At 39.4% G+C, this 24042-nt stretch overlaps 1 protein-coding gene across 1 annotated transcript in view; it reads left to right on the forward strand.

Moving 5' to 3' along the window:
- The window catches only part of UNC5C (unc-5 netrin receptor C), a 231651-nt gene that overhangs the window by 150446 nt on the left and 57163 nt on the right, over positions 1–24042 (forward strand). The window contains exons 2-3 of the mRNA XM_042812571.1: positions 1589–1810; positions 20417–20560. Of these exons, the coding sequence (XP_042668505.1) occupies positions 1589–1810; positions 20417–20560 (366 nt within the window). The remainder of the gene's footprint in view (positions 1–1588; positions 1811–20416; positions 20561–24042) is intronic.

The following is a 24042-nucleotide window of genomic DNA, read 5'->3' on the forward strand; positions in this document are numbered from 1 at the left end:
GGAATTGTTATTGTATGTCACAGATGTTCTCTTTTCTAGAAAAATACCAGGCTGTATTTAGTGATCCTTTCTTCGTACATTTAACAGCTCCATTGTGTTATTTCTGAAGGAGTGATGTGGCAATGAAACAAGCTCATTAAAATAGGGAAAAAATGGTAGACAATTAGAATTGATGTGAACAAAGGTGAACTTACGCTATATTCCTAAGCAGTTCAAGAGGCTTACAAAGTCTCTTACTGTACAGGTTTCTCCCTGGGCAGCCAGCTTCCTTCTCATCCCATTTCCTTTTCTGTCACTGCTCTTTCTCATCATTCTGCAATGCTATGGCTAGAAGAAAAGCCTTCCCTGTAATTCTGGGCATGTCCTAGGTAGGGGAAGGAGCTGCCTGGCATTTTGTCTTCATGAAGACTGGCAGGGAGGAGATAGCCAGCCTCCTGCAGGACTTTTGGTTTGATGTTCTGTGCTGTTTCATTGCTCACTAGCAACGTCCATCGCTGTTAATGGTGATAACTGCTGCAGAGGCAGAAAGGAGGAGGTTGAGTAGAGCTCTCAGGACCATCGAGCTTATTGCTGAAAGATCTGTCACCATTTGGCGATCTCACCCGGCCCCACCCTCCCCTAATTCTTGCATGCATTGACAGCAAGTGAGTGGGACGGGGTTGTTCTCAACTGAAATGATGCTATCTCCACCAAATTGGTGTTTTCTGGTGTATAAATACTAAGCAGAAAGGGGCAGAAGGGCTTGAAAGAGAGATTTGTGAAGAGGGGAGCGAGAGAAGGAAGGTACGTGGGTTGGGTGTTTTCAGTGATTCCTTCTGTTTATTTGGACTCTTCCTTCTTCTTCAGACTTCTTGCACTGAATTTACTCATGACAAGCAGCTCCAGGGAGGTGCACAGGTTCCTTAAATCTATAGCATGGGTTTCACTGGGCCAAAGTTTCACCCTCTCACAGCTGCCGTGGCCTGTGTTGCAGCTCCTGCATCCTCTCCATGGTGGGAACAGCACAGACGATGGTGCCACAAACCAAATACATTAAATACAGCTTGACACTCTCATTAACAGTCTTCACAACAGTCTGAATGCTGAACAAAGAGGCATAGACTGGACGTGCATTTAATCTTCTGCTCTTAAAGAAAATTTAAAATTGTTCATCTAAAATGAAAGGCGTTATTTCCTATTTGTTACATCCTCAGCCTATACTTGCTCTGTGCATTCACTTGATTAAACACAGTGATAAGTCACAATAGTAAAGTGTGACCTTGAAGCCTTCAAAAGTTTCTATTATTTCGTTTTACAGTTTTTGAGTCAACTCTCCCAAGTGCTAACATAATGTTTTATTGCTTGTGTTGCTGGTGATGATAACAAAGGGCCGTTCCCAGTCATGTGAATGTGCAGATCGCTGTCACACCACATAGAGAAAGGAGAACTGAGGATGTAAAGAAAAAATTATTCTAGTCTGCAAACAGCAGTGCATTTACTCTGTCTACGATAACCTTTTATTTGAAAAGCATGATCAGGAAGTACTTGTGAATCTTTGACAGCTGAATTTTGGTTGTTTCATTTGCCCTTCTTTTTTCTTTTTTTGCAGATGATGATTTTTTTCATGAACTTCCAGAAACTTTTCCTTCTGATCCTCCAGAGCCATTGCCCCACTTTCTCATTGAACCCGAAGAAGCTTACATAGTGAAAAACAAGCCTGTGAATCTGTACTGCAAAGCAAGCCCAGCCACACAGATCTATTTTAAGTGCAACAGCGAATGGGTTCATCAGAAGGACCACGTGGTGGATGAGAGAGTAGATGAAACCTCTGGTGAGTTTCCATTATGTCATGAGAATTAAAATGCTTCATATCAAGCCGACCTTTGTAATCTAGCAGCTATTCATATGGCAGCTACTTTTCTTTACTCCTGATACAGTTGTGAATTCTGCAACTGGCAATACTGAGCAGTAGCTGTCATAGCACAGAGGTAGTGTCCGCATCCTGGTCAGTTAGTAAAATGTGATTTGTAGAGGGTTCTACTCTCATCTGAGCCAAAAACCATAAGGGCCTTGCACAAGAAATAGAGAATTTTTCCTTAGCCTAATCTACCCCTTTGTTCACTTCTCTAGTGTCACAGATTCTGAGTGGTTGTTCTGTATTTTAGGTACAGACTAAGAACCATAATTTCGAGAAAGTGCTGAAAAATATATGGGTTGTTCCTAGAATAGGGTTTTTCATGGGGAGATCTGGGGGAAAATAGAAAAAAGAAAAAAGAAAAAAATTAATTAATCATCTTCTAGCATGATTCTATGAAGGAAGGAGAAAGTACATGTACGCACAGTTTAGAGCAAGGTATTCATCCATAGAAAGCACCTGGCTATTATTCTGTTATATTTTTCACCTGCTCCACAGAGCCCCGTATGATGGAGAACAGTATGTTAGCAAGGAAAAGAAAGAAATAAAAAGCCCAGAGCCTCATCCTTCCTCAGTCAGTATTGGAAATACAGTGGCATTCATGGGGGCTGGAAGCAAAGCTTAAAAACTTGAACTATTATCTAGAGGAAATCAAAGATATGATTGTTCCAATTTGGAAAGACTGGTAATCAATTGAGTTGGAGTAACATGCAAGGAGAGAAGGGAAACTTACTTCAAAAATCAAAACAGCAGTTTTGATGGCTCTGAGAAATAGCAGGATGCTAAACAAGAAGGTACGTTTCATTTGGGAATTACACCACCACTTGGTCTAATTACTTAGAAAAATAACTCCACCAGATGTCTTGGAAGTCTCTTGTGAACTGGCTTTTATTTGTTTCGGCTCATTTATTTGTACAGAGATCAGAAGCAGAAGTTTTAACAGTACTGTGCTGCTCTCAGCTTGAGAAAGAGAAGGTGGGTGTAGGGAAGAAAGACTCTTGAAAAAATCTATATTAAACTTAGGGCCTCTTTATTTGATTGTAAGAATAGACTATTACAGCAGGGTGGATGCAGCACAAAAACTCAAAAAAGAAATATCTTAATACATCAGCTTTTTTTTTTTTTTTTTCCATCCATGGTAGTGCACTGCTGTGAAGGACAAGCAAGAGAACAGCTATCACTGTTAGTTCTTTAAGGTTTTATCAACATCAGTATTCAGTAGCTGCATTGTGGCTTCTGTGCAGTACAGTCAGAGGCAGCTTTGAAAATGAAGGGTCTGATTTTTCTCAGTATCCTAGAAGAAATAAAACAGCATTTGTTTTGAACTCAGCAGTTATGTGCTGATCTAGAGGAGGAAAAAAAAAGTTTCTAAATGATTGTTTTCAGGTTTCTTCTTCTTTCTGATCTGAGAAGGGGAATTAACATTCCATGTAAACAATGAAAAAGTACGGCAGGCATTCTTATGGAAAAGTTAATGTAAGGCCTGTAAAAATCAGTTGTGAATCATGTGCTTCAAAAGATAACACTAACAACAAGCAGTTATCCATCCAGATAAAAACACAATTGCTGAGTAAAATGCTGCTTTGTAGTGAAAAAAGGAATACATAAAATTCCTGCATACTTCTAGAGTAAACTGACTTGAATCCCAGAAATCCACACATGGTTAATACATAGTCTAGTGTTAGTGTATTTGGTAAAATTGGTGTAATAATGCCCAATAAAGTGCAAGATGGAGACAAAAGCATTATATTTATTCTAAGAACTTTAAGCGTAACAAGACAGAACAACAAATTATTGAGAATACTTAACAATAAATGCATTCTGCAAGCTTTATTATGGGAGTTAGTTTACATTTAGGAAACACTGACTTAAAAACCTGGAGCCAAAATAAGAGCAAGAAGTTACAAAACTGGCTCATCCTGTTAGCAGCTTTGCTCTGCAGCACAGCTTACAGGTCTGAAAGAAATGCTGATGTGTGGACATTAGTTTTTAATGCAAGTGAAAAATTCATTGCAACAGTTTTTTGTTGTTTTTTTTTTAAATCTCATTCTAGAAGAACTTCATGGTGCTGCAAAACAATTTAAAGCAGAGAACGTAGAAGCCTAGTCTTGAAAAGAGATGCAGCTGAATATATTAAGGACAAATGTTTTGAATGATAAACAGCAGCAATTACATGTAAACAAAACCCATATCCAATTAGAGAACCTACATTTGTCAGTCAGCCTGGTTGACGTCAAGTGGTTGGTTAATGCATCTAACAGGTGCAACATTTACGAATCTTTCTCTACTTAAAATGAGAATCCACAGCAGATAACAGAGTGTTGGATATAAATGGATAAACTGTATGTTTAGTAGGAGTAAAGTTGTAGGTAAAATAGAAATGTTTTTTTTCAAAATAATGGAAACTCAGGAGAATGTTTAGCTCCTCTGCTGTAGGAGGAGTTGGAGATTAAACTGTAGGATACCATGACTTTGAGGATTCATATTGGTGCCTAAAGTGAGAAGGTACTAAACATAAGAGGTGATCAGCTTGGCAGCTTGCACCAACCATCCTGCAAAGCCCTTTGACTCTACCACTTTTGAGACTACTTAGGTGTCTTTTGCTTTTTTTGGCTAGCTAGCATAATAGTTATGACACAGGGCACGGTAGTAGCACGTGAGCTGCATAAAGGATGGTGAAGGGTTGGGAGCTCAAGCCTGTGCTGCTTCTGGCTTCAAGCTTGTGGTTAAGGAGGCTGGAGAAAAAGTCCACATGCCAGGATATGCCTAGCTCTTATGTGTGCATGTGTTGAGGATGTGTGTGGTATGTATGAAGAAAGTGGGTGCATTTCCCTGTCGGCACGTGCAGAAAAGCTCATGAAATTCAGTATGTCTCCTTGCAGCACCTCTAACAGCAAACTCCTTGTTTACTCACCTTGTAATAACCCAGAGCTCATTTATAAAGTAGTTCTGCAGCTCCATCTTGTAAGCCAAACAACTGAGAATTCAGCACATTCTTCTCCTGTGATGTTTTACCACTCCTAAGGTCTGTTCTGCACAAATATGAAGAGGCACACCATGCTGAGGTGCTCTTCGGCTGCCATTTTTGAAACAAGCTTTCCCTCTCTGGCCATCAGGTAGTAAAGCAGAGCAAAGGAACCAGATAAACAGGCAATAAAATATTTGACAGGAAAATAGTAAAGGTCAAGTATGCTTTCTTTTCTGCAGCACAGGTTATAGGAAAGAGAGGTGTCTAAAATACAGGTATAATGCCAGCAGTACTTCATTTAGGAATTGTAAATGATGCATGAAAGAAGTAAATATGCTTTGATTTGTGAAAGATTATATGCTCATAGATTTTGAGCCTGTGGCAAGGAATTAAATCTGCCTAGAGATAATTAACTCTACTTACAAGGCAAATTTGTTTTTGCCACCAATAAAACTAGAGAAAACAGCACAGAAATAATTGTGTGTAAGAGGAGGAATGAGAGTGCAGTCATACTCTCATTGAAGAGAGCAGCTAGACACTAATAGTGACTATATTAAAAGTGCTAATTTTTAAGAGGAGAGAAATAAACAATTCTCCTGCATTTGCCTATACATATGTACATATATACATATACATGTGTATATATATCTTTATAATGGAAAAGGTACAAAGTCAGGGTTATCAGAATAATATCTTACATGTACCTATGCACTTTGCAGTGTGCTATTTTAAACAGTAGGTAAAACTTTGCTGTGAGGAACATGCACAGGGAGTCTGTGGGAGTTGTTACCTTCTGGTTGGAGAGAATGAGAACAGTAACAGTGACAGGGTGTTCTAGTACCACTTTATTTAATCAAATTGGCCTGAAGAGAGCCTGGCAAAAAATTCCAGTGATTGAGTCTGCGAAGCCAGAAGCTTTACTTAGAAGATCATTAAATTCTGCTTTAAACTTCAGACTCTCTGGAATTTTTCTTCTTTATGAAAAAGTTAAGCATTTTCATAAAGAAGTCAAATGGGTGCTTTGAAAATCTTTAGTGCGGATCTTTGACTTTCATTTCCTATGTACATGAAATACAAGACAAGTCATGGTCTATTTTTTTATGTTTTACTGGAATATTTTCCCATTAATGTGGAAAAAATATATGTAAAGAAATAAGAACACCGGTTTTAAAAAGTAAAAATGGAAGTTGTTTTGAGGGAGCACATTCGATTTTATGACCGGCTTTCATAAAAGATAATAGCAAAGAAGGTAAAAGGAACCCTGCAGAACTGCTGCTAATGGGGGGCAAGAGAATTCCACTGTCAAAGAGTGGGAAGCTTAAGGGCATCAATAATTATTAGAGAAATTTTTGCGCATTTTCCAAATTATTGTGCCTCTAAAAATGGCTATGGCAAAAGATTTTATCTTGCTTGTCTGTTTTTTATGGAGAAATACTTACATGCAGAGAAAGCATTGTACGGTGGCAGAAAAGTTGCAGACATACAGAAAATCAGTGTGCACCACTTTAATTTGTCCAGAGGGATTAAATGCTGCTAAATCAAAACAAATACTGCCCTGTTGTACAAGAGAGAGAAATCAGGACTACTGCTTATCCGTTTGGATATGCATTGAAATAAATAGCACCATAAATACATACCAAACACCAAATAGCCCCGTAAATATTAAGGTGAAATGATCTATAAACCTTCTCTTGCTCTCTGAAATGGCAGTGACTTGTACTTCTTTCTCTGCTTCAAGCAAAGAGAAAACAATGTTTGGAATACTTCAAGTGCTAATGAGATGAATAGGGCAATTTGGTCAACATTTGGCCTACAACTTATTTTTCTCCGGGAGAGAAAGACTCAGGGAGTTTACTGATTCCCTCCTGAGTGCTCCCAGCTAGCAGCAAGATGGAATAAAGACTCCTGCACCTGTCCTGAGGGCTCAGGTAATGCAAAATGAACAAGTTTATTTGTGCCATCACAGTGGAAAGACATGCTGAGGGAGGCTCTGTTAAGGACCAGGTGAAATCACCAATTCTTTTATCCATCTCTGGCCTTCAGAAGCAGGATCTCAGGGGACTTAACATCTACCAGGACATCCTAGTGCCTCTTAGCCCTCAGCAAGGAATAAAGGTAACTCCCTGTACTTCCCTTGAGCTGTCCTTTCCACTCACTCACCACTTCTCCTCAAATCAATAAAAACAATGAGGTTAAAATCTGGATCAGAATAAGATTTCTATCTGCTGCAGGTGGCTTCTCAGACTGCACTCAGCAGGGTAAATATGTTCTTCTCAGACAGAAGTCTCAAACTTCTTCATTTCAGTCTCTTGACATAGCCGCTCCTGTGATTCCTGTGCTTACCTCCTGCCATTACCTTTTCCCATTAATAATGTATTTCTGGATGACTTGTAGATTTGATGAAAGGAGACTGAGCTTTTGACATCTGGTCAGCATTGATCTGGCAAATAGGAGGTTGTTACCTTAAGCAATGACTTTGGCAGCATGTCAAGCGAGTAGGCATCCAGCTAGCTAAATCTTTAATAGTTCTCCCTCAACAGGAAGATCAAAGATTGACGTCTACCCTTTTGCCTTTAAGGCAGTTCTTGCAGGATGCTGCAGCCAAGACAGCATGGAGAAGCCTCCACAGTGACTATCTGCTATTCTGGCACCATTTACAGAGACAGAAATATCACTTTCACAGCACTCTATCACTTTCTTTTTCTCTGTGTGTATAGATCTCATGAAAGCTCTTTTGGTGTTTGTGACATGATGTTTTGAGGCTGCATTGCCCTAGCAAACAAAAGCCCCAACAATTTGTTTGACCTCCAGCTAACATTCCTTGTTGAAGCTGGGACTTTTGATCATACAAAGATCATCTTACACCCTCTCATTTTGAGCAGTTGTGTGCTTTTGTCCTGGTATTTTTCATGAACAACAGAAACTATTGGTACTGTTAAAATGCAGCGCTTTCTTGAATATCAGCTACCAGAACTTAATTTAGGAGTTTAGATATGAAATTTAGGTGACATGTAAGAATGAGTCTAGGAAAGAAGCACAGACGGGTACCATTTTCCTTGTTTTCTCTTTTCCTTCTGCATGTTTGCTCTTTTCCTTCTGAATGTATTTCTTCCTTAATGCCTATTTGCTTCTTCATGACCTCAAAAGCCTCCTAATTCTCTTTATTATTTTTCAAGTGTTCAAAATATGACCAGTTTCCCTTAGCAACTTCAGTAAGGAAATTACAAGTGATAGTAAATGCTGCAGTTATGCCTCAGCCTGCAATATTTTGACTCTCTGAGCAGAATACCATGGGATTATGTTAGTATGGGTAACTGCATATCATAAATAAGAATTGTTTTCATTCCACTATTGTCATAAGCCATTTTATTTTGTTTGTCATTGGATCAAATCCATTACAAACATCAAGCACTCTGATTCAAAATAATTATTTATTAGCAACATATTGCTGATTTTTAGTTCTATACCTTCGATACTCTCCCCTAATCCAACTCATTTGGAGGAAATTTAAAAATGTGTCCACATGTCTTTTCTAAATGCTTCTATTAACGGTTTGGAGATGTGGGCTGGAATTTATACTCTAGTCCATCTCCTTTAGTAATTCTAACTCTGCTCTCTGCAAGGATGCTAGAAGTGAAACATGCCTTATGAATGATTTGAAAGGCTACAGCTGATCCAGAAAGAGCAGCAATCTGTGTTCCCAAGGGACTGAGATTCTATGGAAAGGTACAGGATGTTTACTTACCTAGAAATATATGAGCAAACTCACAGTATTTTCCTATTTGACATTTTTTTTGGTGCTATTTCAGGTGCCACTCAGGCCTCCATTCTGCCCATCACTCCCTGTGACCTTGTGGGAGGCCTGTGCCCATCACTGCCATGAGAGGAGCTCTCTCTTCTCTCCCAGCTAGCACCTCCCAAATCAGCTACTGTCAGTGTGGTTCCCGGCACATCCTGATCAAGCAAATACCCCACAGCAAACCTACTGTAGGCATTTTTGCAAGAAGACAGTTTTTCCTCTTTTATCTTGAGTAATTAGTGCATTTTGATAGAAAAAGAGCCTTTTTGAAAACCTCAGAAGCAACACATATATGCTCCTCCAGAGGATCCCCATTTTCTGGGGAAAAAATTCGAAATGATGGTGTTTTTTGAGTTTGAGATTTTGTTTTGTTTTTGTTGTTATTATTGCTTTTTTTTCTTTTGGAGGAAATAGAGACATCACTAAGTTCAGTACTTATCAAAGGAAGGGAAGTTATATTTTTCTGTAGAGAATAAGTACGTTAGGCCATACATTTGCTATCCTGCTTATAGGTAGTGCAAAATCATCAGATGAACCCATAATTTTTTTCTCTTTAGTTAGTAAGATTGCAACAGACCTTGTAGATTTTGAATTTAGCTCTATTGAGTATAGTAGTTATGGTAAATAACACACTTATAATGCATGTATTACCATATAATTAATTTCTTCATTAATCATATGGTGCTACAGAGGGTTTTTATCCCTGTTAATACTTGTCGGAGGCAACTTCTAGTTCTTCCATCTAGAAACCTTCTTTTAATGCTCGTAGCTCGAAGCACCTCTCTGTTCTTGTGCCACGGCTGTTGTTATGAGAGGACCAGCCACTTCCTGACCTGGTGTTCCTGTGTGCCAAAACAATGTGGTGCACTGATGTGTTGGTTTGGGCTCGTACTAGCTCCAGAGCACTGAATTTTCTTGCTGTGTCCTGCAAGGTATTTGGGGATGCTAACAGGGGGGCAAAAGGAGCTCCTCCTCTTTCTGCAAGTTAATTCTGCTTGGGCTCTTTCTGTGAGTAATTATGGGCTCATGAGAAGAGTGATTACAAATTTTCTGTGGGTTTGCCATGTATCTTTGTGCAAATCATTCCACTTTTCTGTTATTTACCTCTGCTGAGTTCTCTGGGACAAAAAGATAAAAGGGTATTTGCGCTTTATAAGGCCAATGAGTTTTGCCTTTGTTTGGCATGGGAAGTGAGTTTCAATTGCTTTCTGGATACAGGGATGGAGGAGAAAGAAGAGCAGAGCCTAGACCTTGTGTGCTGCCCAACAGAAGGGCTGCAGCCAGCAGCAACCTGAGAAGGGATGCTTGCATCCTATACATGTAGGTTTCTTAATTAATAAAATAATGATTCAGTCTGAAGTCTCTTCATTAAAATCCCTGAAAGTATTCAGGGAAATAGAAGGTTCAAAATATATCTTACCTTTTCTTTGCTGAGAACAAGTGATAGCCCTATTTTCACTAAGCAGACAGGCCTCCAAATCATTGCTCAGGGGGCAAGGCAGAGTAGCAGATGTCACACACTGCTCTGCTCCATGCAGGACCTAATTCTGTGCTGCCTGTATGGGTTCACAGCTTGTACTTGTTTTGTCCTTCCTGTGTATTCCTTCTTCATACTTACTGAACAACATGATGTGATGGGTACCATCACAGCTGCCATTCGCTGCTCTTTCTCATCATGTTTTAATGGGGTGCCTTTGACAACTCATAACTTCTCATCCTTCCTCATATTTTGATTGTGAGAGCAGAAAAGATGTCTTTCATCAGTCTCTTCTGCATCTCTTCATCCCTCTAAACACTGATCTTTGGGCCCTCATGGCCTCTTCCATTATTTAGTCCTAGCTTTCGATTTTAGAGAGGATTGCAGTTGTCTGATTGCTGCTTTGGGCTTCCCAGTGGCTTGTGCAACAATACCTCTGCAATGAGTGGGATGTGGGAGCAGGCAGACCTTCAGGTTTACCTGATGAAAGTCACTTCATTTAGTGCACTGGGCCTCTCTGAAAGCAGCTGCTTAACTTATTTTTGATACAATAGTCAGCATACCCCTAAGTCAGCCATGAAACGAACACAGAACAACAGTGACAGAAAACGGTGTGGCTGTGACACATCTCCCCCAGCCTTCTGTTCCCATGTAAGTAGGCTAAAAAAGGGAAAAAACATTTTGAGAAGTCTCCCAGGTGACCCTTTGTGTCATGTCGTGTTTGTCCTTGGTTCTACAATATCTGCACCAGCCACTGAACCATCTCACTGCATCAAGCACACAGAAATGGGGCAGCCTCACTTCATCTTTGCTTCTCAAATCCGTTCAGAATGGGTGTGGTACATGGATGCATATATGCATGTATGTGCTTTTTTGTATAAATATGTCAGTAAGTCATTAACAAAACAGCTTGATGTACATTTTTACCTTAAAATGTTACAAATATATTTATTTAAAGATATACACACAAGCCCATTTATTGTTTCTTTCCTTTCCCAGCTCTTCCACTATGCAAAGAGAATGTAAACACGCTGTTCAAAATTCAGATGCTCTCTGGTGGCTTCCCAGATGTTTGAAGTTCAATAGAATTTTTCCCCCCTCTAATTTCCTCACTTCTTCTAGTGAAGTGCTAAACAACCATTATTCTTTTTTTTTTTGCCTGCACATTGAGATTCATCTGTAGGCTCCAAACTGCCTCAAAAGTGCTTCAATTTTGCATGAGCACTAAGCTGGGGACTGGGAAGCATTACCCACTGCTGAAGGCCCAGATCATTAGAAAGAGCATGTAAATCCTCTGAACCAGAAATAAAAAGTGCGCAGATTTTCTTTGTGAAGTATCAACTGCAGCTATATGTAAAACATGAACCTCTGGCAGGATTTTTTTCCTGGCCTTTGGAAGAAAAAAAAAAAAAAAAAAAAAAAAAAAAAAAAGCAAAAACAAGCAAACAAACAAACAAAAACAAAAACCCTAAAAGCAACAGTATCTTTTCTCAGGCACATGTGCCTCAACCCAAAGCAGGGAAAATTGGGCTTGGACTCAAAAGCTGCTAAGAGCTCATCCTCTTGCTTCCCTGCATGGGTTCCTCTCTACCTTCTGCTTCTTCCTTTCTGGGCTGCTGTGCAGTGGGAAGGTTTGGGTGGGAGCTTCCTTGTGCATTTCTTTCTACTCCACCTCAGGGATCTAAAATGGCGATAGCTGTGGTAGAAAACAGACTTACGCTTGCAGCAATTTTTCTGCAGAGTCCTGCTATACCAAAGCATGATTATTTCTTTTATACTAGGAAGAAGAAAAAAGAAAAAGGGGGGGGGGGGGGGGAAATAGCAACAATAAGCACACATTGTTACTTGTGGAAGAGAACAGCACATTTTGGAGCAATTTGCGCATATTAACACAAAAATACCATGAAACAAAAAATAGCTTCCATTTTTTAAATAGTGAGGGGAGGATGTTATTGTCTCTGAGATGTTTATAGGTGAAAAACAGCAATTCAAAGTAATTTTAAAGTATTGAACATATAGAGAACACCAAGGTGTCTAGATAATCATGGAATTGTTTGAGTTGGAAGGGACCCTTAGAGGTCATCTAGTCCCACTCCCTGCAATTAACAGGGACACCTACAACTAGATCAGATTGCTTAGAGCCCCATCCAGCCTGACCTTGTAGATCTCCAGGGGTGGGGCATCTACCTCTCTGGGCAATCTGTGCCAGTTCTTCCCTACCCTTCTCATAAAAAACATTCTCATTCTATCCAGCTTAAATGTTCTTTCCTTTAGTTTAATTTCTCCTTGTCCTGTCACCACAGACCCTGGTAAAGAGTCTGTCCCCTTCTTTCTTATACTACTGTTTAGATACTGAAAGGCTGCTATCGGGTCTTCCTGGAGACTTCTCTTCTCCAGGCTGAACAGCCCCAGCTCTCTCATCCTGCCCTCTTAGGGGATAGGAGAGGGATATCGCACCTGCCCTATGAGGATGAGCCCACACAGCCATTGCCTGCAGCCCACCTACTCCACCCCAGCAGGGGCCAGGGCTTGCATTTGTTTTCCACCTGTATCCAAGAATGCAATTTTGAAATCTTTCTTGCATCTTACAACACTCGATCCTTCAGATGTTAATGGGAAAAGAACAAAAACAGCTTGTTTTTACTAAAAGAAAATAAAACCCAAACAGGATGCGCATTCTTTAATTCCAGTTCAAAGTAAAATCTCTCTGAAGACAGCCCTTTGTAATTTCTGTGGAAGTGAGTAAGTCAGTTAAAAAACAGCACAGGAATGAGGATTTTAGCTCAACCTACTGCTGTTAATTGGTAATTAGATACCCTAGCTAATGTGCAGGCTAGTGCAAACCTGATGTAGGTTTTAATGCAGAATTTTCATTAGGCTGTTCATCTGTACTAATTTGAGTCAAAGATGTATTTCTTTCCTAGGGAGAAAGTTATGAAGAGACCACAAATAGCTGGAAGCCTTTAATTTAAATATTTGAGCTAATATTTGTGGAAAATTGTTTGTAATCTGCCTTCAGTTGCTTTCTACCATCAGCCAGCCACAAGTTGGGGAAAAGCAGCATCAAAGCAAAAACAGGTGTATGCAGTCACAAAGGAGAAGGATTGCTGAGTATTAAAGCTGTTTGCTTTTTTAAAATATCTCTAGATATCTATGTGCCTATTTATCTTTTGTTGAGATTGCCACTGCTTTATGTAGAAAATAAGATATAGGCAAAGTGTGCCGTTATGCAATCATCTCTGTCCCATTAGGATGCACAGAGTACATTTTTCTCAGCAAGAACTTTAATATTTGAAGCTGTTCTTCTTGTACATAGCCTATTTATTCATTTTAAAAACACCACATTCTACAGCATAAGTACTGTGATGTTTTGGAGCAGAATTACTCTGTGACTGTGAGAGATCCATCTCTGCAAGGGAGTAAATAAATTCCATCCTGTGCTGATTTTATGGTTACCTGTGTAAAAAGGTTATTTCACAAAGGTAAGTGATCAGCCTTCTACTGCAGAGGCAGGTTTCTGATAGCACCGGTGATAAGCAATTACATAAATCAGACGGATTGTTCCAGACTATCGCTAACTACAAAGATCATCACTCTTGGCTTTGGTCATGTGAATTGTATCATCAGAGAACAATATAATGACAAAGGACTGTGTAATGAGAAACAAATCTGTTAACTTCCATTAAGTCTGTTTATGGTCATACCACTTTGGTGTATGGGCTTGGCCACTTTGACAACGTCAAAAATATGAGACTGTTTTAAGAAATTTTGGATGAAATTTTTTGTATGAAATGTAAGACAGATGGGGCCTATGAGAACTAAAAATGCTTTCATCCGTTTTTGCCAAATTCTGCAGAGATGATGCAGTCTCTTCTGAAATAATAGCAAAACTTCCATTTTAATTTTTGGTATCGGGATTCTCTTTCCACCTTTGTCTTGCTTTAAAAGGCACGTACAAGCGTGTTGTTAAAATACAAGGGCTGCTCTGGAAGTAAGAAAGTAAGGCTTCCTATTTTATTATATTCGCTCACAGTGTCAGATGTGGATGTTCTTTGTATGGCAGTAGAGGCTGAACCTTCTCACCGATAGTCCATGACATTTTGTTGCCATGTGGCTTATAGCAGCAGAGGAGCAGTCTGACAAAATAATGTCTGACACAGGAGTGCATATGAAGCAAAGGTGTGGCACTGAACTTCTCCATGTGGAAAAAAAATGACATTCATTGATGCTTGATGAACATTTATGGGGACTAAATAGTGGATGTGAGCACAGTGATGGATGTTGCATTTTAGCAGTGGTGACAGTGACAGTGGCTTTCCTCTGCTGGTGTAGATTTTTAGGAGTGTGGCATGCAGGCTCTTGTTCATCGCTGGTGGAAATGCAGAGCTAATGCTGGTGGCTGTGTTGAAAAAGAGTGTTTTGTAGCTGAGAATTTTCTCTATCAGCTAGAGTTATTGTGCTCTTTGCATCTATTATAGTTTCCATAGAAATAAATAGGAGGCATTACTTTCAGGGTGACCTATGTACTGCCTGTAAGATGTGGCTGTAGCAGCATAGCTGTTTTGCTGCTGACTCCCCAAAACCTCATCTCTATCCTCAAGAAATATGGTCCCTGACCTCTATTTCCCCCCCTGTATTTCCCTCCCTCCTCCCTTCCCTAACACAAAAGGAAATTTTGTGGAATTTAGGGGAACCTATGACTGTCTAAGGAAAGAGAGCCAACACTACCAGCAGCCAGTTTTGGCAGACTGCTCTTAGTACTGACTTCAAGACATTAAACTTGTCAAGGGTTGCAAGTTGCTTGCATGCAAATTAGATATATTTCCACACTTGCAGTGGCTGTGAGACACCTGCAATCTATATGCATGTATCACAACAGTGTCTTTCTCCAGATCAGCAGCTCATAAAGTTCAGTCTCCTTAAGAAATGAGTTCTATGGCATATGTGATTGCTAATTAATGAAATACCTTTCAGGCAAATGAAAGCACAAAAGCACAAAAATTATCTGAATTTCCACTTATAGAGAAAATGAATTATGCATCCTATTTCTTGGAGCTCAGAAGCACGGTTTAGTGTTGTAACTAAATAGCTTCTGGTTAGTACTGTGCCAGAGGGTCAAACACATGCCAGTATAATGCTTCCACAAAAATTGCTCTGTCGAAGTCCTGAGGAATAGTTTCACACACACAGGGTATTAATATCAAATGCCTAACATTTACAGAGGCCAAAATACATTGAAATTATTTATTGGAAGAGCCATGCCCAGTAAGGTGTGGATACTGACTTTGAAGCCTTAACTGACTCCGGACTGGAAAATTGCATTTGATTAATTGCTAATATTCTGATATTTTCAGATGTTTACAGTGATCATTTTTCACCATAAGCAGTCATATACAGTTGCAGAACCTTATATTTTCGTTTCCCTCTGGAAAGAAATGGCTCTGACTGGCATATTTGCTCCAATTAAAATCATTGGGAAATTTGCCAACTACTTGAGTAGGTGCAAGATAGAACCCATGAGTTATTATTGCAGTTACTAATAATGTACCATAATATCATACAATTACATTACATTTGCATACATTTAAAATGATAACATTTTTGCCTCTGAAGACCAGACTATGTACCTCACAGTTTGCAGAGCCAGCTAATAACTTAAGCACTTGGGGACTGTGTGAATGGAGTGTGTCTGTGTTTGATTGTGTTTCTAGGATACAGCTTATAATAAGATAGCATGTATATAAACCACAATCTCCTCCCCACTTTTTCTTTTCCTCCAAGAGGGGTAGTAATTTTATTTTGATGGGTACTCTTAGCCCGTGCCTCTCCCCCACTTTCATGCAGCTGTGCTCCCTAGCAGCAGGCATGCTGAGCACAGCTCCCATTGCTCTCTGCCTTGCTCTACCCATTCATCTCCCGTTAACATGCAAATACAAAAATATACAAACTTCTGGTTTCCTGCTGCTCCATTTCAGAGCCCAACTTGTGTCAGTCTCAAAAATACATTTAATTTATTGACATTAATAATTGTGTAAATTGTGCTCCTAAATATGCAGAACTTTTCATTCTTGGAGAACCTATTTAATTTGCGAAATGTCATCACAAACTGATTATTATGAGGCTCTGAGCCTTCTTATAAGCCAGCCTCTGTCCTAACTAAATAATTAGTCACCTAAAGGGCTTTGGACTTCTTTTTATGGAAAGCGTAACAATGTAACATCTTTATCTGATGTCATATTTAAGTACTTAAAGGTCTAATCAGTGTGTTTAAGTAGCCTGGCCTTGAGCAGGCTCTCTGACATTTTTGTAGCCCAACTGATCCAGAACCATATACTCAGGACTGGGAGAAGACAACAGATTTTTCTAGTTTTGTTGTGTTGCTGTTTGTCTGTTTGTTTTTTTCCCAAAAGATTTTCATTCTTCCTTGCATTCAAGTTCTAAAACTTCTCACATCGCTACTCTCTTGGGAACTTTGCTGAACCTTTTCTCATTCACACAGATCAGAAGACAAACACTTATGCCGAAAGAACCCAGCAACCCAAGAATGTGCTTTTAAGGAATTGTATTTTTTCAGTGTGCAATCACCGTTTATTTTGGAGAATTGCTTTAAATTACATTGATTCTCTGTATTTTTGTTTTAAAGCTTCTTTCTTCACAATCTTCTTGTTGCCAGAAATAAGGTGGTCATAATTAGACCCAATATCTTCACTTACATGTGATAGATACCCAAGACTCAAGTGGGCTGCAAGTGGATACGGAAACAGTTCTCAGTTTGCTGAATGCAAATCAAGCTTGAATAGAGCAAGCAAATACCTTTCTCTCTCCCATTTGAGCTAACTGTCACAGGCAGAGTAGGAGATAGAAGTCCTATGTTGATGCTCTTTGTAGATTTGCGCATAACGTTATGAGGGACCTGTCAAGCTCCTTAGTTGCCTACATTCCTGTTGTTTCCCTTCAGTTGTGTTTATTATTACATTGCTTTAAAATAGGAAAATCATAACTTCTTTCAGATTGTGGCACAATCTAAGGAACTGTTTTAATTTTGGATTTTTGCATCCTGCTCAGGTGTTGTAAGAAAGTAGGGTAAAAGCATGCTGCATAACTTCACTTGCTGTATAGTTAGCCGTGTGAAGAACTAGACTGAGAATATCAATGTATTTCTAGTAAAGAAAGTAAAATAGAAGAGATATTGTGTGAGAGAGGGTGACATTTTGCTACTTATCACTATAGAAAAGTAGATTGAAAGGAATAAAATGAAGATGACTGTTTGAAGTCATCATCCTAAAGCTGTCTTCTTTGTGCTAGCTCTACATGTGAAGTGTACAAGCGATATACTGCGGAATGAAAGCAGACATACTGAACCACCTTCTCTATGAAATCTGATGTACAGCAATCTGTCAGGTGGTAACGAGGCTGTTGCTATCTGAAGTACCTTTGTAAATTCCTTCTTTGTAACCTAGCCTCAAAAGGCATTTCCTATTCAGGTTATGGTGAGGCGTGTTAGCAGAAGGAATAAGATTGTGTTTTGATGCAGCAAGAGAAGGATACCCCTCTGTGCCTAACCCAGAGTCTGAAGCTGGTGAGATGTTCCTCCTAAATCATTGTGGCTCTTTGTGCAAAGTGCAAAGATGCCCATGAGCAGTACTGGGAAAGAGTGATTGCATGTGTGCCAAGGCAGAGGGAAAAGCAGCACAGAGTCAACAGAGTCAACCCTTATATATGCCTCAGATGCTTGCTCTGCAGCACAGGGAACAAATCAGTATAGTGGAGATATCACTGTGGTGAATTTCTACATTTTTGTCACCCTAAGATCTGGTCATTGATCCTTATATCCCAGGTGATAACAAAAAGTCACTATCTGCTTTGATAGATTCTGAATTTGTAAAAAACAATTCACCTTAGAGAAAAAGACACATTTTTTTTTGCTTGTAAGCAGAAGGAGGAAGCAGCTGAAGGTATGCTACTGTTAGGCCATGATGTAACTCTTTGTATTATTTGATGACAAAGGCCAAATCAATTTCAACCTCATACCTATCAGTACTTTATGGCTCTCCCAAACGATACTAAGTGGAATAGTTTATAATTCTGAATTTGAATTAGAAAACATCTTGGAAATTCAGAGAAAAACATTCTGTTGGTATTGTTCAATGTGAGCTGTTTTTGTGTGGCTTTGTATCTTCAACTGGCTATCAGAGAAATGTGTTTGTGTCACAGATGTTAAAAATATTTCATAATCACTATTATCCAAGACTGTCGTTACGAGCCTGCTTGTCTCAGCCTCCGGGTAACATAGTCCACTGTTCCATCAAATCCTGTCATAATCAGCCATATTACAAAAACATAATATTGTAACCTTCTAAAGCTCCCTGGGCTAGTGTTATAAAAACTGGGAATGAACTGAAGTAAGCTTAGGCAAGCTGCAGTTGCACAGGGAAAATGTAAGGATTTTATGCATGTAATGTATATGTTCCCTCCTTCCTCTCTTCATGCTCTTCTCAACAGGACAAAAGCTACCCCTCAGACCCCTTCTACAGCCAAATTAGCTCATCAAAGCAGGACAAGTTTATAATATAGTGTTTGCTGCATATCAGGTGTCCACACACCACTTTGATTTTCGTTCTTTGAGCTCAGTTGCTATGTATTTCATTTCAAGAGGGAAAGCTATTAAGTGTTTTCCCCAAAGTATCTGATTATTCAATGGCTGAAGATGTCAAGGATAATGAAATAAAAAAAGGGCAAGGCTGTGATGGTCGCTAGCAGGAAAATGCATCTCATTAGAAGGCATTCCCAGCAGAGAGGCCTGTGATATTACATGTATGAATTCCTTTCTGCTGGTGTTAGCTGAGTTTTGGAAGCAAACAGCATGGAGCCCCAGTGACAGTGCATGGGTGTGTACAAACAGTAATTAATCCTTAGCTCCCTGAATGGAGCCTCTATGAGGCTGGAGGCAAAATCAAAGGGCTCGCTTGAAGAACACGCAAGCCGTCCAGGCAGGAGCGTTCTCAGCATGAATATCACCTTGTACTCTGTGTGGGGACTTCAAGGGCTCAAGACTGTGCTCAGCAGAAGGGCTCATAGCCCAGCCTTTGGTGTATGGTGATGGGAGATCACTGAGCAGGCTGTGAGCCAAGGACCTTGCCATTCAGTTTCCTGGCAGTTCTAGAAAGAAAATCAGTCCTGCTACACAAAATATTTGCCTGTGGAAATTTTGTATTCAAGGCTGTTTGCGAGAGCACAGTTCTGAAAAGGTGATGGTGTTTTGTGCAGCAAACACATGTTAATGGTTTGTTGGTACTCTGGCATTGATAACAAAGACCAAATACATTGACAAGGAGTGCATGCACCTCCTTTCTATCCTTTCTTCTGATACCTTGTTAGGAATAAATAGTATTTTGGAAGGCTATGCCTTTTTACATGGAGAAAGAGGATGTGTTGGTATGAAATTCAGTGGTGGCTGTTAGATGATTACCATTACCAACAATTCCTGCAGTGGTATCTGAGACACCACAACACTTCCTTGCACTTAGAAGTAAAAGAGCTTCCAACAGAGAGTACTCTGTGGTAAATGTGGCCAAATCTGGTGGTCTGCTGGTAAGAGCAGATGTGTTTAGGGACTGCATTGAGATGAACTGTGGCCAGGGAGGCTGTCAGACACTGAAAAATATTGTAAATGTCTTACAAAATCATCTAAAAAATCCTGCAGTATTTCCAGAATATGTGGCAGTAACAGCTCCCAAACTGACATCTTGCTATAACTGTGCCGCAACACTTGTGCCCATCATTACAGAGCACCAGAACATTTTCTAAAATAGAAAAATCTATTTTCCTGTGCAGTTCAGTGTCAGAGTGAGCAGGACATTCTCCCCATGGTTTATCAGTCTAGCCAAAGAAGGTAAAATGCAAGAGGGCTAAGGGAGTTATATAAGCTGAATGATTCTATAATTTTCTGATATTTGTATGAAAATAAAACCAGGTTGGATCATCATTTGATGTAAATCATTCTGTGGACATGATACAATTTATGTCAGCTGAGGTGCTTATCCTTTTCTTTGTCAAACATACACACGATATGTATAAAATCATGATGAGAGTGATTTATTTTTCAGTAATCATTTCTTCTATTTTGCAAGCAAATTGTTGCTTTTCTTCTTTCATATCCTTATTGCTGCAAGATGGGCAGAGCATCAGAAGGTCTCAGCCTTGCAAGCAGACTTCTGGTCTTTCCTTTCTTCCTTCCTGTATACATAATTCTGACCAGTGCTCCTTGTACCCTCCCAGGTCTGATTGTCCGTGAGGTGAGCATCGAGATTTCCCGTCAGCAGGTGGAGGAGCTCTTTGGGCCAGAGGACTACTGGTGCCAGTGCGTCGCCTGGAGCTCAGCTGGCACCACCAAGAGCCGCAAGGCCTATGTCCGCATTGCATGTGAGTGCTGTGCCGGTGTGGGAGGAGTGAGGGAAAGAGGAGTCTGCCATTTGGGAGAGAGATTTTGTGTCCCACACGCTGGACTTTGTGTTTTCTGATGTAATGGATGTGTACTAATGTTCAGTCCTTCAGAGGCATAAAAAAATTTCTGTTTATTTTGTTCTTAAGAGCAAGGAGATGTTCAAGGTTAGGTTGGGTGGAGCTTTAGGCATCATGATCTAGTGGGAAGCATCCCTGCCCATGGTGTTGGGGAGGGTTGGATCATGTGATTTCTCAGGGTCTTTTCCACTCCAAACATTTTCATGGTTCTGTGATTCTGAGGTCTCATTCTTCTCCCCTGTGTGGGAGGAAAACAGCAAAAGCAATATTTCCTGTGTACAACAATTACATGTCTCAAGTGTCTGAAGCTAATGAGTAGCAACATTGTCAAAGCAAGCTCTGGAACAAGGTGACAAGCATTCTTTTATATCTCTGCAATCACATGATAAAGCTACTTTTGCTACACAAAGGAAAAAAAGCATGTGTTTAGTATATCATGTAACGAGATTGGTAATATAAGACTGCAAGTGGTTGTCTCAGCCCTAGTACTTCATCACTGTTATTCACGGTTACTAACCTCCATGTTTATTATGGACAACTCCCAACTTAGTCCCCAGGAACTCAGACTAGGCAGCTCCCTGAAAACAGATCTTCATTTGACTGTACAAATACTTAATGTTCATTAATTTTCAAAGAGGTGCTTTTCTTTGTAATAGTGTAGCCACACTTGGGACTCCTTTTTTATACAATCAAATCCTGTTTTATATAATGGGAACAAAATATTTCACCCAGAATTGTATCTCTTCCACAGTTTTCATCTCAACAAAAACACGTTTTGTCAGAAAAGGTCATGAAGAGCTGGGTTTCCAGCATACTTATATTTCCTGCACCAACCTTAGCAATTTATAATGAACAAAAGAGAAATCTTCCAGCCAAATAAAGCTTTTCACAGACACATTAGAGGAAAGACTGATAGGATGACTCTTCTGATTTAAGTTCTTCATCTAGAGTTTTATTCTTGTTTTGTTCTTGTGAAAGTTCTCAAATACACATTTTTAAATGCTTTTACTCCAAGTAACTTATTGGAAATAGAGGACTTCCACCTTTGAGCACAAGACTAGCCTCAAAGAAGAATTTCTCCAGAGTTAAGGTAATTAAAAATATTGCACATGGTCATCTTAAAAGATTAGAAATGTTATTAAACAAATATATAGTGTTTCCATATGCTAGAAAACTTTTCAAGACTTCAGTTATTTTCTTATTTTGTACTGAAACAAAAAAGGCATTCCTTTTTTTTTTTTCTTCCAACAGTCAGCACTTCAGGGAGGCTTAGCAATGTTTGACCAGGTTTTTTAGATTATGAGCTCTGTGTTAACTCATTAAGTCGATTTTCATGTCCTGCCAGTCAGCCTGTGACAGATGACCACTGTATTAATGCACTTAGAAAGTTTGAATACATATCACTTCATGGTTAAAGAACTTTCGTGCATTGTCACATCTATGCACTAAATGTTTATATATAACATAATCTTTGTACTCATACACAAGCTTATTTTGATTTTTTATATCAGTTGACATTTCTTCCCAGATGTCCAAATTTCTATTGAAAACGTTTGTAATGCAGATTTTGCTTCTTTTTCTTACTATATTGTGGAGAGAGAAGAACAATTTAGTGATTTTTGTAGTGTCTTGGAGTTTCTTTTAGAACAGTCTTATTAAAGAAATTCCAGGGAGTATTACACGCTTGTCACTTAAACATGGCTTTGGTATTTTAGTGTAGATTTTATCATTTGTTTCTGAGCTTGGGATTCTTCAACATTTTTGACTTAGCCAAAGTCAAAACCTTCACTCCTTGGAACTAGGAGTTGAAATGTTAGGCTGTCAGACTGCAGGCTTTCAAACAACTGTAGAGACACCTCTGCAGAATTGTCTGTTTCCAACTTCACAGATTTCTATACATTTCTCAGTGAACTCAGAACCACTCTTTTAGGAACTCAAACATCTTATGAAGGCTATATGCCTCCCTCTGTGATGTGATTTTGTTTGCAAGATTGCTATTTTAAACAGTGAACTATGCTGTATCTTTGTTTATCAGTACGCACAGTATTTATTTCAGAGGATCAAATCTGTACTATCGGTATAATGGTTGTGTCCTACCTAAACTTTAAATACGTCTGAAAAGTCTTCTTATGTCTACACAATATGCCATGAGACTGGGATATAAGGGAGGGTCTGTGCAGTATTTATGAATCTGGAAACCAAGGATGTCTAAGATTTAGGATAGGCAGAAGTGTCCAGTTCAGCCTTCATTTGTAGTTGCATGCTTATGACACCAATGCAGTTTTCATTTTTAATTCATACAAAAGGGAGCGCTGATACCTCTATGTATCACTGAAGTGAATGGAGCATTCAAAGTCTTCTGCTTACGTTAAATTATGGCGTATTTTAATACCCAAACCTAGTGGTGTCATCTCAACAGCTGCAACTGTAGCATAACTTGCCATTCCAATCACATTAAGAGAAAAAATATTCTGCTGTTCTCCCTCTCTTCCTTCTCTTTCTCTTTCTCTCTTTTCTCCCTTATGATCACTGGTCTTATTCTGGAATTACAGTGTCATCTCAAGGACTGGAGCCACACTCTGTTAAAACAAACAAACAAAAAAATAGCATTCAACATCTCTGTTCACTGAGCGTGTAATGGAATTAACTGAAAAGTAATTTGAAAGTGTGAAAAATGTGCATCCTGGAAAAGTGGCTTGTATTTGTTTAATGCAGGGTCAGGCATGTGTCAGAAAGTATATAAAAACCCAGTCAATGAAATTTCTCTATGAAAATCAATTGCAACATTGCCCTGGCCAAGTAAGAGCTCCTGTTGTTCAGGAGGGGAGTAATCTATAAATATGGAGGGAAGATGCTGCTACATTTTAAAGGCTGTACATGCTAGCAATATAAACAGGAAGAGTCTCAGTCTAAAGCCAATATCCTGGCTCCTCTAAGTGTTCGTGTAGGGTAGGAAGCCACTCCCTTTTGGGCTCTTTTTCTGAAAATGAGGAGAAACAGTAGGTGATAGAAACATCATTATTTTCAGCTTCTTTCGTATGCCATGGAATTGATCTTCCTGAGGCATTAGACTTCCCATGAGAGCAGAGCTGAGCCTTTTGTCGTCTTGAACCAGCAGATATGCTGGGATTCATTTTCACTCTCTCATTCTTGATAGCACAGTAAACTGCAGAGTGGGGTTTCTCAGTGTACATCTTTGTGGAACTGGAAAAATATAATATCGTTGTCTGGGTTAGCGGTCTGTGAAAGTGCTAAAATGCATTTCTTACTTGTTCACACATTTCTTATTTACTTCAGGCACATCCTGCCAGGTGTGCTGGAGTTGCTAATAGGTTTTGATACAGTTTTTCTGGTCATGGTGGTTTGTGTTTTTTTTTGTTTGT

The sequence above is a fragment of the Centrocercus urophasianus genome, unplaced genomic scaffold (genome assembly GCF_019232065.1).
Source record: "Centrocercus urophasianus isolate 14NV4802_14NV808 unplaced genomic scaffold, USGS_Curo_1.0 seq_13, whole genome shotgun sequence".
NCBI classification, from domain to species: domain Eukaryota; kingdom Metazoa; phylum Chordata; class Aves; order Galliformes; family Phasianidae; genus Centrocercus; species Centrocercus urophasianus.